The following is a 15,174-nucleotide window of genomic DNA, read 5'->3' as shown; positions in this document are numbered from 1 at the left end:
TTTCAGCTCAATAGGTTTTAAAGGGGGAAAAAGTCTGTTGTAAACAGTCAAAACACTGAGCAGCCAAATTAACATGATCTTGGATTGTGGCTTTATAGTTAACGTTATCTTATATCTCAAGCCCACAGGTTCTCAGAATGTGATCAATAATTCAATCTTTCCAAGATGCTTCACCAGTCAAGTGCTTAAAGCTGCCCACAATAAACTGGATACTCTTTGCACATGGCTCTATTTAGCTGAATGAGTCACACCACGAGTCTACAGCATGTCCTACCCGTTGCAAACTTGTTCTCCAGCTCCGTGTTTCCAATGGCCTTGGCCGCCTGGCACATCTGCCTCATGAGCTCCTCCAATCTGCGCATACAGCGGATAATACTGCCTGAGAGAGAGAGAGAGAGAGAGAGAGAGAGAGAGAGAGAGAGAGAGAGAGAGAGAGAGAGTGTGAGTAAATCCTCTCTGTGCTCACTACATACCAATCACATATGGTCATTTTCAGTGCTTGTAACCCATAGTTCCAATGTCCAGTTGCATTAGAAATGTTTATCTCTAAGAAACCTTTCTTGGCACAAGGGGCTTTACTGGCATGATGTTCCAAGATCTCCAATGAGACCAATCCAGTACGAGGTGAAAGGGGGATGGAGAGAAAGAGAAACTTCTACATTTTTCATATAACATCTCTCCCTGACCACAATTTATCACTACAAGTGCTTTGCTGTTTGCTAACGCACACGAACACAGCCAAAATCTCACTCAGGGGCTGGAGCACAGACACATGGGGATTTTTTTTGTTGACAGCAAGACATGAGATCCGTGTTTCAAGGCTCGCGTCATGCTCTGGACAAGACATGCTGAAGAGACGTCTTAAACCCTTTCATTTCCCAACATGTCTCATGCTGTACTTAAGTCTGGACCAACAACAACATCGCCGATTCCCACTTTTCTCACAACCTAATTACATTTGTTCATTTCTGGGAAACAGATGATATGAAAATAGTCTTTTTATAGTAGAACTCAAAACAAGCCATTGTCGGGAAATAGAGCTGGGCAATATGGGTAACAATTTTTTTTCTTTTTTCTCCCAAATATCAATAGTTGTGTTAGCTAGTGCATTAAAAGTGTAATTTCACCCCCAAATATGGAGAGCCATAATATGGAGCAAACAGCCACTATAATACTGATTCAAAAAAAAAATAAAAAAAATAATAATAATAATAAACAAATATAACAAAAATAAATACATACCAAATGAAATGTCATTCTATGTACCAATAACCAATATTAAATAACTAATATTTAATAAATAAAATTCCACTGTGTATATTTGAAATATATTTACATTTTCTATAAATATATTTTACACAACAACTTATATGGACTTAAGTGAACATTCACAAAAAAATATTCACTGACACTGATAGCCTAAGACACAAAACTGGCCAAAGGAAAAGAGCCTTACAATCACGGCAATGTTTACCTGATATGCTTTAAATCGCAAATATGCGAAAGCTTGACAAGCAGAAACGCAGTATTTTTGTGACGGCTGACTGTTGTTCTGAGGGAGCTAGTACCTTCAAACACATCTGTCATTTTGCATATCTGAGCGAACGAGGAGCCGTTGGCCCAGGTGTAGACCACATCCATCAGGTGCGGGCGGAACTGGTTCAGGTAAGTGTCCTCGTTCACGTCCAGCTTGGCCTCTGCGGACACCTTAGCAATTCGCTTGGCACATTCCTACAACCACAGCAGCAGAACACACACATTCAAGACAATATAGGACAATTCCCACCGCAGCCAATTTGACTCTTCACACACTGTTTTGAACAGCTTGACAGTGTTTTTACAGAGTCTATGGAAGATCAGACTGACCTATCTGCATAATCCGTGAATGCAAACAGAGGAGGGAGTTTAAGAGTTATTTGGTAAATAGTGTGTGTGTGTGTGTGTGATAGTGAGCTTGTAATGTGAAGAATTTCAGGGTGGTTGAACAAGTCCTCCCCCTCGAACACACTACCTGCATCTGTCGCAGGGGTCCCGCCAGCTGCTCCGTCAGTTTGGGCATCTCATTAGCCTGTGGACGGAAACAGGCAATAAAGGAACACTGTCAGAACAAATATACCACAGTGACAGTGCACTTTAACTTTCGAAATGATGCATAATAGGAATGTGATCTGCCCGGCTTCATGGGAGAGGCTTTCATTTTAGTTTTGATGGAACAACAATGGATGACATCAAATAGGTTTAAAATGGATTAACTTCTTAAAAGCAACAGGTAAACTCTCCATCATAGTTTGTGTGTTACACCAAAAGACTTAATTTGGCAGGAAAATGTTCTTAAATATTAGGCAGTACAGCAGTAATGTAATATTTTTCCTAAGAAACAATAATAATTGATTATGCTATATTATATATCTACTACTATTTCCTCAGTTTATTAAGAATTTCTTTTCTCATTAGGATTTCAGGACAGCTCTACCACATTTTGGACTTAAAAACAAAAACATGTTTAAAAACAAAATTTAATTCAAGTCACTACGCATGAATTGCATTTCTTAAACATTTGAATAAATTGATAGATCTGGACTAGGGTGGGCGATATGACCAAAATCTTGTATCACAACGCGAGTCATTTTATTTAACACTGGATCACAATATAGTTATTTTTTGCTTTAAATAAGGTTAAGATATCAAAAAATGTTCATACCACTGAAAATTCATAAATCTCGTCACCAGGATTCACTCGACACTTTCACCCAGTTTCATGGTAAAATAAAACGTTTAAACTTCTCTCTCTGCTGCGGGATGCTTTTCCTTTTTATCCCAGTCTTTCCCACCAGCGTATGGCAGGTGACAAGGCTCAAACTGACAGATGACTACCAAGAATAAGCAGCTGTCCCGTGACCAACACGCTTCACGAACCAACATGCACGACAAACGGCACAACGGGATCAGACATAACACTGGGTGAACAAATGGCGTGTTTGGGGTGGGAATATCTGTTTGAGTGATTTTCTGTTGCTACTGCACCTTTAAAGCCCAAAGCAAACACAGCCGAACAGTCTTCCAGTAGTTTGTTTAATCTCTCCCGGAAAATTGTATTTATTTTTTTACTGTAAAACAACGTGCACGGCTAATTTGCAGAGTACACGGCATCATTTTCGGCATCAGCATGTATCCTGTTTTATATATTTTTTTATTCTGGCTACATGTATGGAATTTGAAAACTTCCAAATTAACAAAACTTTTCTTACAAATTTACTTACAATATCAAATCAAATATATGATACAATTTTTATGAGCTAATTTCCATAGAGTGCAATCATTCAGTGAACAAGGCATGCTCTTCACAAGTCTCAAATAGAAGCTGGGCCTTTGAATAACCTCATTCCCTGCATTCATGACCGTTTCAATATAAACACAACCGGTTATTTGGGCCCATAACTGTCATAACCCATTGACTTCTCTCATATTACATCCTCACCACATCTCAGCATGTGCATGACGACGTTTTGGCCTTACGTTTTCCTGGAAGACGAAGCAGCTGAGGAGCGCGGTGGCCTGCTCCGCCGTCAGGTCGTTGAACAGCCCGTTAAACACCATCTCTGTCAGCAGCAGCTCATCTGCACTGTAAACACAGGAAATACACAAGACGCTTTACACACAAGCCTGAGTATTCAATTTAAGGGCTGTTAGGGTGCAAAATTGGAGTTTTGTTTGCTTTTAGACACATAAAGCAGTTAGCTACAACTGTTTAGAACAAGGACTAGAATTGTGAACAATGTGAACTAGAATTATTTTTTCTTACCTGCTGATCTCACAGGCCACACGGCCTTTCACCTCGATGACATCAGAGGAAGTGGCGAATCCCAGGCGGCGCAACACGCGCTTTCTGCACTTCAGCTCATCCATCTGGAGCACAGTGCGAGCTCTCTTCAGCTCCCGCTTCGCCGCTTTAATGTCCCCTGCAATCTAATACACACAAGCACAGTGAGAAAACACATATACAAATGTGGTTTAACACATCAGTTTCCACATCAACAACTACATGTTCCTGAAACAAACGTCCATTTGAAAGACGCAAGTTCCAGGAAGAAACAACAAAATCGTAGAGCTACTCATAACACACCTGTCACGCTCTTGCGTACAAAATACACCATTAGAGCTTTCCACAAACAAACGGCATCTGTAAACACGCACTTGACTTTTTTTATTTCGCGCTCAGTTAAAACGTTTGCATGTTACGCATCAACAAACTTGACGGCAGAGGCGCCACATAGAAAACAAGGCGGTATCTGAAGTGTAATGATTTAACGCATAGACGTCACACTGTCACAACACACTGAACATACAAAACTAGTGGAGACAGCGCATAAAACATGGGCAAACATTTGTCTAACTTAAGTCATGGTTCTTTGCTCCACATGATGCAGAACATTTTTCTTCAAGATCAGCCAATGCATGTGAAGTTACTCTACTCTAAACAAACTTTATTTTTGCTGTACGACAAACACCCAAACGGCAAACAGGAAGAGGGTCACGGTCATTTTTATATTTTCAGTTTTCATTTACATCATTCATTTTATTTAAAAGTTTAAGTAATTTTGTTATGTGCTTTTATCCTTTTTATTAGTTAGGCTTCTTTAATATTTCTATTTAGCTTTATTTTTATCACTGGTTTATTATTTAGCTTTGTTTTTATTTCAGTTTTTGAACTTAAACAATTTCAGTTAGTTGCCAAGGCAACATTTCTAATTCTATTTCTTTTGCATCTAGTATTTATTTATATTTTATTTATTTATATTATTGATTACTGAAAACGATCTTTAATAGTTTATCTTAAGACATTGATAATGCCTTGAACTGAAAATATAAAAAAAACACTTGATTGCAGCATTACCTACGGAACAAAAGTTATAAATTATGGTTCATGTACTCATAGTCTTTGAACTTAAAATCCTATCAACATCAGAGTGCTATACATTTCAGCACTGACCTGTAGTGACAGAGGACTATATTAAACACTTAGCTACCATTCACTAAAAGAGGAAACCCAAATCAGTCCAGATAGCTAATATCAGTTGAGACAGAAAGGTTAAATGGTGTTGGCCTTCTAAGGCACAATTGATTCACCCCTTAGAAGACTCTGCCCTAATGCCATTACCCTCTTTACAGCTTATCGGAGATCTTTCTAAAGTGATTCAGGCTCAGACTGAAAACAGGACACTGAGAAGAGCCAAACTGTTCTCAAGCAAAAAGGGCAAGAATTTCTCACTCCCCCAGAAACCACCTCCAACAATCAACAACACATGCTTTAGCATTTAATAACCAAACTCGCTGTATGGTGTATTGCTGATGCTAATGTGTGGTCTGAATGGCATGACCTACATTCATGCCTACAACTAGGACATGAGCTCAATGAACAATTGCAAATGAAATATCATACAATATTTTTACAGTATTCATTTTAAAGCTGCAGTCCGCAGTGTTTCCTCGTTGTCGCCATCTCTGTTTGAAATCTGCAATTGCAGTTTTTCGCGGAATTATTAACTTTACGTTTGCCTCGGCACGGCGCGGATGAATTAATGTTTTGAGGAGAATGTGCAGCTGTCAGTCACTGCGCTGGTGTGGATCCTGGCATTCAGAATCACAGATTCTACTTATGAAGTATGACCAACATAAGGATTTTCACTGGAAAATGTCGTCTGAACAAGTAACATCCACTTTTGTTCTGACCAACTAAGGGAAAAAAAGCATTGCAGTAAAACGCGCTGATTAAATCTAACGATCGCTTATCATATCACGTCAAACCGTACAAATTATACTTTGTTCTCAAATTGTTAATGTTAACAACATCAGCATTGCGTGACTACATTTCCTGCCCTTCCGATATTATCCGTGTTTTCGCATGGCCCGGTCGCAGTCTCTTTTTTTTATAGCCACTCCGAAGTCTTTTGCATTTTACAACGGGTGAAACTCCAGCTGTCACTGGTGATTGTCGTTTGAACCTTTTATTCAGGGTGTGAAGAGACTTTCAATCAGCATAACAAAACATTTCTGGAACAAATCAGCTACCCTGCGTTTAATGCAGAACGTATTAGGTTCTCTAGGCCATAGTGAAGGTTCAGTTCTGGGTTAGTTCCTGTAGATCTTTATAGAACAGGGTTGATCTAACCCAAGTCTAATCTGGTTTGGAGGGATTTTCCAAGTCTCCATGATGCATCTGACCATTTGATCCCATAACGCATACTCCCAACAACAAATATAACCCATGTGCAAAGCCTACAGAGACCGTATTAAAACAAAAACACTTATCCTCTTAATACCGTTGCACAATGTGGTCAACTATGTGGCCATATGATTGTTGTGATCCGATCTGAGCACCTATTCACCCTGCACTAAAGCCAGTTTCCAGCTTTTGTTTGGTTCTGGTGGACCTTCAAGATTTCAGCTGCAGGAAATGACATCCAGCCCTTCTAGCACGCTAAACAATGGAGCCATATTTCAAATGACATTTGTGACTCCTGCACTGACCAGAAAAAGGCTGCGTCTATGAAAAGAAATGACATTTATATCATTCCAGCTTTGACTTCTGCACATTCACGCACATCCTAGAGGACTCACCAGTGCTTTCTTTTCACACAGTGTGTAAACTGCCTCCAGGTTGGGGTCGCTGTGCAGAGGGTGCGTGTACATCCTGTGCTCGAAAGCCTCCACCTTCTGAATGACCTTCTTCAGCGCTGGATCCTTGATACCCATGTCGTCTATGGGATCAAGCAGCGGAACACCATCTGGGAAACGTTTCTGCACCTCCTGGGAACGAGAAGCAGTCATGTGTTTTAATCTTTAAAATCTCTCATTATTATAATGATCATCACTCAACACCTTCCATTAGGAGAACGGTTGAGATGATCCAACAGGAAAAAGACGCATGACCGCTCCTAGAGATCAGCGTCTGCAACTATTTGAAGCCAATTCGGTGAAGTGTAAAGGAACTGTGTGATTGTGTAGGGAAGGGTTCAGGATTAACAAGATTAAGCAATCTGCTACACTCGGCACAGAATAACACAGATGTGCCCTAACCTTTTGTAGTGTAGTGTATGTGCGGTAGTATGCAAAAGTGGTAAAATGCCTCAGTATCCCTCATTTGAATAATTCCCACCCAAGGCATATGCAAAAAAAGAGGCAAGTCCTGGTTGAGTTGTGTTGTTAGTGTGTTGAAACTAGCAGTTATGGTAAGGGGCGCTGTGTTTTCTGAACATTCAAGCATGAAAACCTGTTCTAGTAGAGCCCAAAATCAAGACTTTGTATAAAGGGCATAATAGGTTTCCTTTAATACAGTGATGTGTTAAGTTAATACCTAAATACTGATCATTTTGAATTGAATTGTGTAAAAACATCTTAATTTTTAAATGAGAATTATATGTACACATTTATATTAAAAAAAATACACACACGAGTAGTATGCCATTCAAAATATACCCACTGTGTGTGTGCGCGCGCACTGACCTGTATGGATTTAAGCATGCTCTGTCGGTTGTCGTAGGGCCGCAGGTCTTTGGGGATGTAGAGCCGAACAGAGCTAATGGAGGTGATGAGATGAAGAATCACAGGAACAACCTGAACGATAAACAGACAGTTCTGATTGGACGAACCTCCTCCGGCTGCCTCTGCATGAAGAACTTCACATCGTGGCCATATATGACCAAAACCCACAGCGAGAAGCAAGGAGGGTCAATCTAAACACATTTAGCAGGACCGGCGCAGACATAAAGCAGAGTTTACGAGCCCACGGAGATGGGGAAGAAAAACAAGAGCCATAAGCTAAAGCCATTGAGCCTCAAACCTCTGGAGCGCCGGCTAAATTGCTTAACGTTTGGGAGAAGAGGTCAAGAGAGGAAAACAATGACAAAAATCTTTTTTTTTACGTTTTTGCGTCTTATGCTTGAATGGTTTAATAGCACTTGAATGAATGATAGCATGATCATATAATATAAAAAAAAAGAAAATAATATAAAAAAACAAATGCTCTGGTAATTGCGTTAAATACTTCATATTTTAATAAATATTTTTAAACACGTTAAACTGGGGAAAAAAAAAACTCAGGCGTTAACGCGTTAATTTCAGCAGCCCTAGTTGCTATATAAAATCTAAGCTGATGTGTCAATTCTGGGGTATGTTAACCATCAAATACTCTCACCTGCATCTCGCCCTTTTCCCCTGGGCCTGCTGGTTTGGCTGCCTCTGTGGCCGCGTTCTTTACGCTGTCTTTGCTGCAGTGGACCAGAACCTCCACCACAAACAACGGGTCAACATCACCACCTCCAGCCTACAAAGAACATACAACATTTTTTAATAAATTGTGAAAAGACAAAAAAAAAAAAAAGAAAGACAGAATTTGTTTTTTCATGACCATTTAACACCGACTCCATGACCTTTAAGGGGTCCCATTATGCCCTTTTACTAAGTCTTGACTTTGTTTTTGGGGTGTACTAGAATATGTTTTTCGGGTGTACTAGAATGTTTTCATGCTTGATTGTTCAAAAAATGCATTGTTTTTCACACATTTTACATTATTACAGCACCTCTCCCCAGTGCGTCTCAAACACTTCATTTTCGATGAAGCCCCTCCTTCCGAAATACAAAAAGTGCTGGGACTGGTTTGCTGGCCCAGTGTGTTGTTAGTCCCGCCCCTTCACAACCGTGAGTTCTGCTTTAGTGTAAATATTGAGGATGGCGTCAATTTCAAACCAATTCAAGCCCGATTCAGACCCTGACAATGTTAAAGTACAAGAGCATCGTACAGAACGGATTTCATGCACGAACTCCACAGGACGTTTCAGAGTGGTATGTTTTTTTTCTTTCTTATACATTATAGATGCAATGTTATCCACCATTAAATCGTGATATTTGTCGGAAAAGGTAATACAAACAGTAATCGATCACTAAACCATGGTTAATTTTCCTAAGGATCTGCGAAGCGTCTTACAAAAGCGAGAGCTTACAAAAGCAACAGAAAACAAGCTGTTCTTCATAGAAATGTGCAGCGCACAGATAAACGTTGGGGTTACAATGTTCAGGAACAGTGTTAAAAATAAATTATAACCACTCCAAGTTCGTCAGCCTTAGGAAGGTCAAACAAATGAGTTTTCGAAATGTTGGGGGGGGGGGGGGGGGGGGACGGGACGTGTCTCTGACATGGCGCCAACACTGTCTTCTCCAACGCAGCTTATCTAGGCCTCGTCCCTTTTTTTTGCGCATTCCGTGGGCAGGGATTATTTAAATGAGTAACACTGTGACTTCACAAGATCCGGAAAAAATGCATTGTAGTCCAAATGAGCCGTTCGTTGTCGTTCTTAAAATGTGGATTCTGTTAAATAAAATATCTCTCTCTGGAATGGACTTTGTAACCTTGCAGATCTTTTTTTTGCTCAAACAGCAACATTACACACTAACTAAAGTAGAAAAAGTGGAAAAGCATAATAGGACCCCTTTAAAATAATTGTTTTTTTGTGCTGCTGGGCATTTCAGAACCAAGTGGTGATACACGTCATGTCTGATGAAAGAAAGCTGCCCGTTCTTGCAGCTTAAGCCTGGAATACACAACACGGCTTTTAAAAACCGTACAGTTTTTAAAACACTAGGCATCAAACACTTGCTGATTTAATAAATGGTTACAGAGAAAACTGAACATCACACACTAAACGACTGAGGATCACACACACTACCAGACTTAGGGCGTGAGTCTACCACATCATTTGGAAAAATATGCTTTGGTGGAGACACAGCCTAAGTCTTTCCAAACACAAACTCATGCAGAAATGTGTCTCATCGGAGAAACAAAACCTATTCTAAAATTGGATAAAATGTCAAACATGTTTGACAGGGTTCATACACATTTTAACCAATACTTTTCCATGACTTTTCCATGACTTTTCCATGACTTTTCCATGACTTTTCCATGACTTTTCCATGACTTTTCCATGACTTTTCCATGACTTTTCCATGACTTTTCGGCACATTTCCATAACTATGTATTCCTGAAAATGTCAGTCGACATTAGAGCTGACACAGAAGCCGCATCAAACTGGCATTAGCCTACTATATTTACACTTCATTTACAATTGCATAAATAAAGCTATTCAATATTTAAATGAAATTATTTATAATTTTAACGTTTTAATTAAAAGATACTTTAAATATGAAACTAAAACCACCAGTAGGTGGCGGCAAGTCACTGTCTTAATAAGCGAGTTGTTAGAGTAATTTCAACCGATTTGTTCAAACAGCTGATTCATTCAGAAAAACAAGTGATTGTTCATTGAATCGTTGATTCGTTCAAAACGCGGATTTCATTAAATAAATTTAAAAAAATCATCGCTGTCTGTTGGACCACGGCTTCATTATGAAATTCTCGTCGGCGATATAAAGTGAGAATTGACAATATTGTGTCCAAAAAGTAACTCACAATGTTAACTTTATTGTTAATTTAACTGTTGTATAAAATAAATAGCACATTTGCAATTATATGCAAAGGAAAACGGCACTCTTGCTCATGTGATATTCTAATATAACAACATAATATGATATAAATATAAGACAAAAACTCATTTGGGCACATCTATAACTGCACTGACACATCACGCAGTGAAAGCAAGCATGAGAGACAAACGCGATGTCAGCTCGCACTCGCAGTGCCTCGTACATAGTCAAAACAATGATTACAATATCATCATAGTTCATAGACAATATCGCACACATCTAAGCACATAAAGAATGAACTTACAACTGAACTGACATTTACTCGTTTTCTTCCCTCCTCTCGCGTGCAGGAGACAGACGTAAGTTAGGCTAATAGACTGCGTATCGTTTCACATGCGGCCAGAGCTTTCCGCTACATTCTCGACCCACCGGTGCTTGCAAAACTTTAGCATGCTCGTGCCACTTTCCTGGCATTTCAATAAAATTTCTGTCAGCACCGACTTCGCCTCAGGCAACATCGCAAAGTAAGTGAATCGGATTCGGAAGTGAATTGAACGTTATGCCGCCCGAATATAAGGACGTTAAGACAACGAGAAATATATTTTTTATTAAACAGTTTTTGTATTAATAACATATTAGGCTGTGTTAAAAAAAAAATCCATGACTTTTCCAAAACTTTCTGGGTCTTTTTATTTTTTCAAAACCTTTCCAGGCCTGGAATTTGCATTTTTCAAATTCCATAACTTTTCCAGGTTTTTTCAAAACATACGAACCCTGGATATAATCTGAATGGATATAATGTGTTTTGTGATCTCGGTCACCTTCGACTGCCCAAAATCTGCAAATTGGCTCTGAATTTCAGCAACTAGCACTGACTTTACTTTTGCACAGATTTTTTCCTCGATTTGTTGTCTAGACATGTAATGTATTACAGCCTTTAGTTGACTTTTTTCCACTTGGAAGGACATTTTGAGTTCTGAAGGTACAAGTCTCAAAAGATCAAGGAAAATTTGATTCCTCACAACACATGACCTCTTATAGTTGGGCACTTTAACAAAAAAACAAAAAATGGATAATACCTTGACATTTGCCTTCTTTTGGAAATTGACGATTACACCCCAACCAAAATCCAGATCTTCCTTTTTCACCTGGAAATGAAAAACCCAAAAAGTGTTTAGCAATTTCAGTTTCTCTAAACCAACAAAACCAAGCAGGTCTGAAGGGCTATATTTTCCAACAAAACAGTTGCTAGATTTAGATCAAACATTAACTGTATCTTTGTACAGAAAGAGCCACTGGCCATTTACCCTGACCAGTCTGCCCGGCTGCAGGAAGGGCAGGCAATATCTCGGTTTATGAACAAACTCCTCGATTTCCTTGCCCAGTTTGGCCAGCTGCTGACGGATCTTGTAGTAGGTCACCACGCTCTCTTCATTGGGGATTCGTATTGCATTATACTCCTCCTCCAGCTTTTTCATTTCTGTGAGAATCACAGAAAATAAAGACACAAGTGAGAAACACAAAGAGGTTCTGTAACAACTATATGACAACCCAATTACTGATTCTATGTAAATTCTAATGAACAAGAAAAATCTAGTTAACTTGTGTTGTGCTAAACCAGACTAACAGACTTTTCTAATCTTGAAAATTGTTCCTGCTGTTCTGTTTCACAGAGAACATGATGATGCATAAATGCTTACAGAATTTATCTATGGAAAATATTCATTTAAATCAGAATCGTTCTTACTCTCCACAACGCCAGGCACGGCTCTATAGTGCTGGAACTGGTAGAAGGACTTCTCCAGCATGTACTCTGGGTTGATCTCCTCCACACGCAGTAGATTGAGCACCATGTTGTAGGTCAGATGGAATGCGCTGTTCAGAGGATCTGCCGTACCCTACGAGAATAAAAGGTGTAACTCAATAAATCATGAATCCAACACAATCCAATGAGGGAGTTCACTACATTCATTTGCTGTGAACCAAGATGTGGAATATGCCGAAAGTGCTTCGCTTTGAAGTATGCAGTGCAAAAGACTATACACTTATGCAGGCTTTTGAGATTTGATAAGGGCACTAAGCCACATCACGTTTTTGTTCACTTGACAGATACATTGCCTAAGCAAAGTCACACACACACAAAAAAAGACCTTTTATGTTATATTTGGTTCATTATGAAACTGTGCCAATTCAGATTAAACTATGGTGGGCCGCCAGAGTCTAGGTAATAAATGGGAAACACTGATATAATAAAAAGCACATTTACCCAAAATTTTTACTTATCACCTTAAATGCCTGAAAAACCACATGCATAAACATTACAAGTGAGGACAAATGAATAGTCTAATCAGAGTTTTGAATTGAATCACTGAAACAATTTGAACAAATTCATAGAAACAAAGATTCTAATCGTCTTGAGCCAAGGAATCAGAGGGAATATTTGTTTTGTTTCTAGCCTTTAGTTCAAAAGTGTGTGTGTGTTCACTACTCCTAATGTGTGGGTGCACTAACTTGGATGGGTTAAATGAAGAGGACAAATTCTGAGTATGGATTACCATATTTGGCCTTCACATCAAAAAAAAAGAAAGAACTTGGACAGTTGGTGGCATTAGAGGGACTGAGTTAGAGACTTCAAATTTGCTATAGTTAATGTTGGGACTGTCCTGTATCTGTGTGACAAATTTCACAATTTCATTTTTACCATCGTTTTATGGGCTGCCATAGACGCCAGAGCAGAAGAAAACTAATGGATGAAAAAAAGCTTGTGCTACCAAGGCAAACATCTCTTAAATTCCACAACGCAAATAAAATAAAACGTTCAACCAATGAAGCCTTTATACATGAGTAAACAACTGACCACGCTAAGAGTAAGAAAACCACAGAGCTGTCTATAAATCAACAGGTTTTGCAACACAGAGTCTGATTCTACGCAGGCCCAGAGAAGAAAATTGAGAAGGCACTACTGATGTGTGCCAGACAATTCATTTTAGTGACTTGGCTTTCTCAGTATTCTCTTTGAAACTTACAAAAGACCCATAATAAAAGTACAATTTGAATTCAGTCAAAAGGGCATTGAGCAAGACTTTTTAAAGGACCCCAAGCAGAGATGGGATGTGGCAATCCAAGCTTCAGAGGGGGCAATCGTGAGTCTGCAGGGACGAATCCTGGCAGGCAGGCATGTGAGACCGAGAGAGCTTATGGACTTCATGTTAAAGAGTGTATTAATGAATGGGGCGGCCCATTACAGAGGGTGCCAAGGCTTAGATGAGGATAAGGGGTTTAGGATCAGAAAGTTTGTGCGTCAGAGTGTGTTGGCCATCACCTGAACAAAACTCGAGGAGAACTGCTTAAAAGAACAGTTCACCCAAATATGAAAACAAAAATAAAGATTCATCATTGTCATGGCGTGTTGGCATGTTTACCTTCAGTAACTGTTTGCCAATCGCAGGGCTCATCTTCTCATCCACCATGAAAATGACTATTCCCCTCTCATCCATTCCTCTTCTGCCGGCACGTCCTGACATCTGGATATACTCTCCAGAGGTGATCTAATGTGGGGGGTGGAAAAATATGAATTCATTACTATTGCAGAAGTTGGTTAAATTAACCATACACAGTACGTGTAATCACACCGTTGGCTAAATACGGTTTTCTGAATTATCTACTACAAAAAAAACCTACAAAATTATATTAAACACTGAACATGTACTTTACATAAATGTTTTTATTTTGACAAGAAAGTCTTATTTACAGCAAACCAACTGTAAAGGACACACCCAAACGTGCAGTGCGTTAAATTTAATTAGATTTTATTTAAATATTAATTAACTTGTGTATATCCTGTTTTGTTACCAAGGACCAAAATGGAGTGTTCACAACTGGTTCACACTGTTGAAAACAGTTGTGCTGGTAAATATTTTCGTGAATACGTGATACATTATTTTTAAAGGATTCTTTGAAGAACAAAAAGATGTTGTTGTTGTTAAATCTTACTAGCCAAACTTTTGAACTGTGGTTTATACATTATATTTTGCATTTCTCTCCATTGATTTTAATAGATCAGGAAAAAAGGCGTTCTGTTAACGTGCATAATGGTGGTAAAATCACCACAAGATGTGGTTGTTAATAGATTTGCTGTAGGGAAACATCTGCAGTTGCCCAAACGATAAGGTTTCCATCTGAAAGTTCCTTACTGGTACGGCTCTGATAAATCACAATCTGGCACCAAACTCAAACAATGTAACATATCAGCCCATTAGTTTTGCAAATATTGTTTTTGCCTGATAACCCCTCCTAACGTTCCTCTGCTATATTACAGCAACCCATAGCTGACCCCAGATCAGTCTCATCTTCTATTAACTGCTAAAAGTCCCAGAGAGGGGCTCAGTGCCTGCAAACTTTGAATGTTCGTTTTCTGGCAGACTCATGGATACCAGATGTTCCTCACAAAACGTTTTAGATGGCAGCTTCCATCGCTCACTCGCTCTGTGCTGGAGTATTAAGCCAAGGGCCTCTTTTATTCACAACAGCTTGAGTCATTGCCTCACACTCACGCAAACAATACGTGGCAGCTTGGACGGCACCGTTGCTCGACCCTGTGTCCTCTCTGTGCAACGGTGGACGAAGAGGCAAAGAACTGCATTGGGAAATTTGATTAGTGATCTTGGTGAGAAGCAGGATAGAGGATAGTTTGTGATT

General features: G+C 39.3%; 1 protein-coding gene across 2 annotated transcripts in view; it reads right to left on the bottom strand.

Moving 5' to 3' along the window:
* The window catches only part of mtrex (Mtr4 exosome RNA helicase), a 36,950-nt gene that overhangs the window by 1,961 nt on the left and 19,815 nt on the right, over positions 1 to 15,174 (bottom strand). For both annotated transcript variants that reach the window (XM_084400388.1, XM_084400387.1), the window contains exons 15-26: positions 13,899 to 14,024; positions 12,224 to 12,374; positions 11,784 to 11,956; positions 11,556 to 11,624; positions 8,195 to 8,323; positions 7,504 to 7,614; positions 6,619 to 6,807; positions 3,803 to 3,966; positions 3,517 to 3,622; positions 2,012 to 2,068; positions 1,569 to 1,731; positions 275 to 379 (exon numbers count right to left, since the gene is read on the bottom strand). In XM_084400388.1, coding sequence (XP_084256514.1) covers positions 275 to 379; positions 1,569 to 1,731; positions 2,012 to 2,068; positions 3,517 to 3,622; positions 3,803 to 3,966; positions 6,619 to 6,807; positions 7,504 to 7,614; positions 8,195 to 8,323; positions 11,556 to 11,624; positions 11,784 to 11,956; positions 12,224 to 12,374; positions 13,899 to 14,024 — 1,543 coding nt within the window. The remainder of the gene's footprint in view (positions 1 to 274; positions 380 to 1,568; positions 1,732 to 2,011; positions 2,069 to 3,516; positions 3,623 to 3,802; positions 3,967 to 6,618; positions 6,808 to 7,503; positions 7,615 to 8,194; positions 8,324 to 11,555; positions 11,625 to 11,783; positions 11,957 to 12,223; positions 12,375 to 13,898; positions 14,025 to 15,174) is intronic.

Source organism: Rutilus rutilus (assembly GCF_951802725.1).
Source record: "Rutilus rutilus genome assembly, chromosome: 25".
Lineage (NCBI taxonomy): Eukaryota > Metazoa > Chordata > Actinopteri > Cypriniformes > Leuciscidae > Rutilus > Rutilus rutilus.
This window is presented reverse-complemented; position numbering and strand designations above follow the sequence as displayed.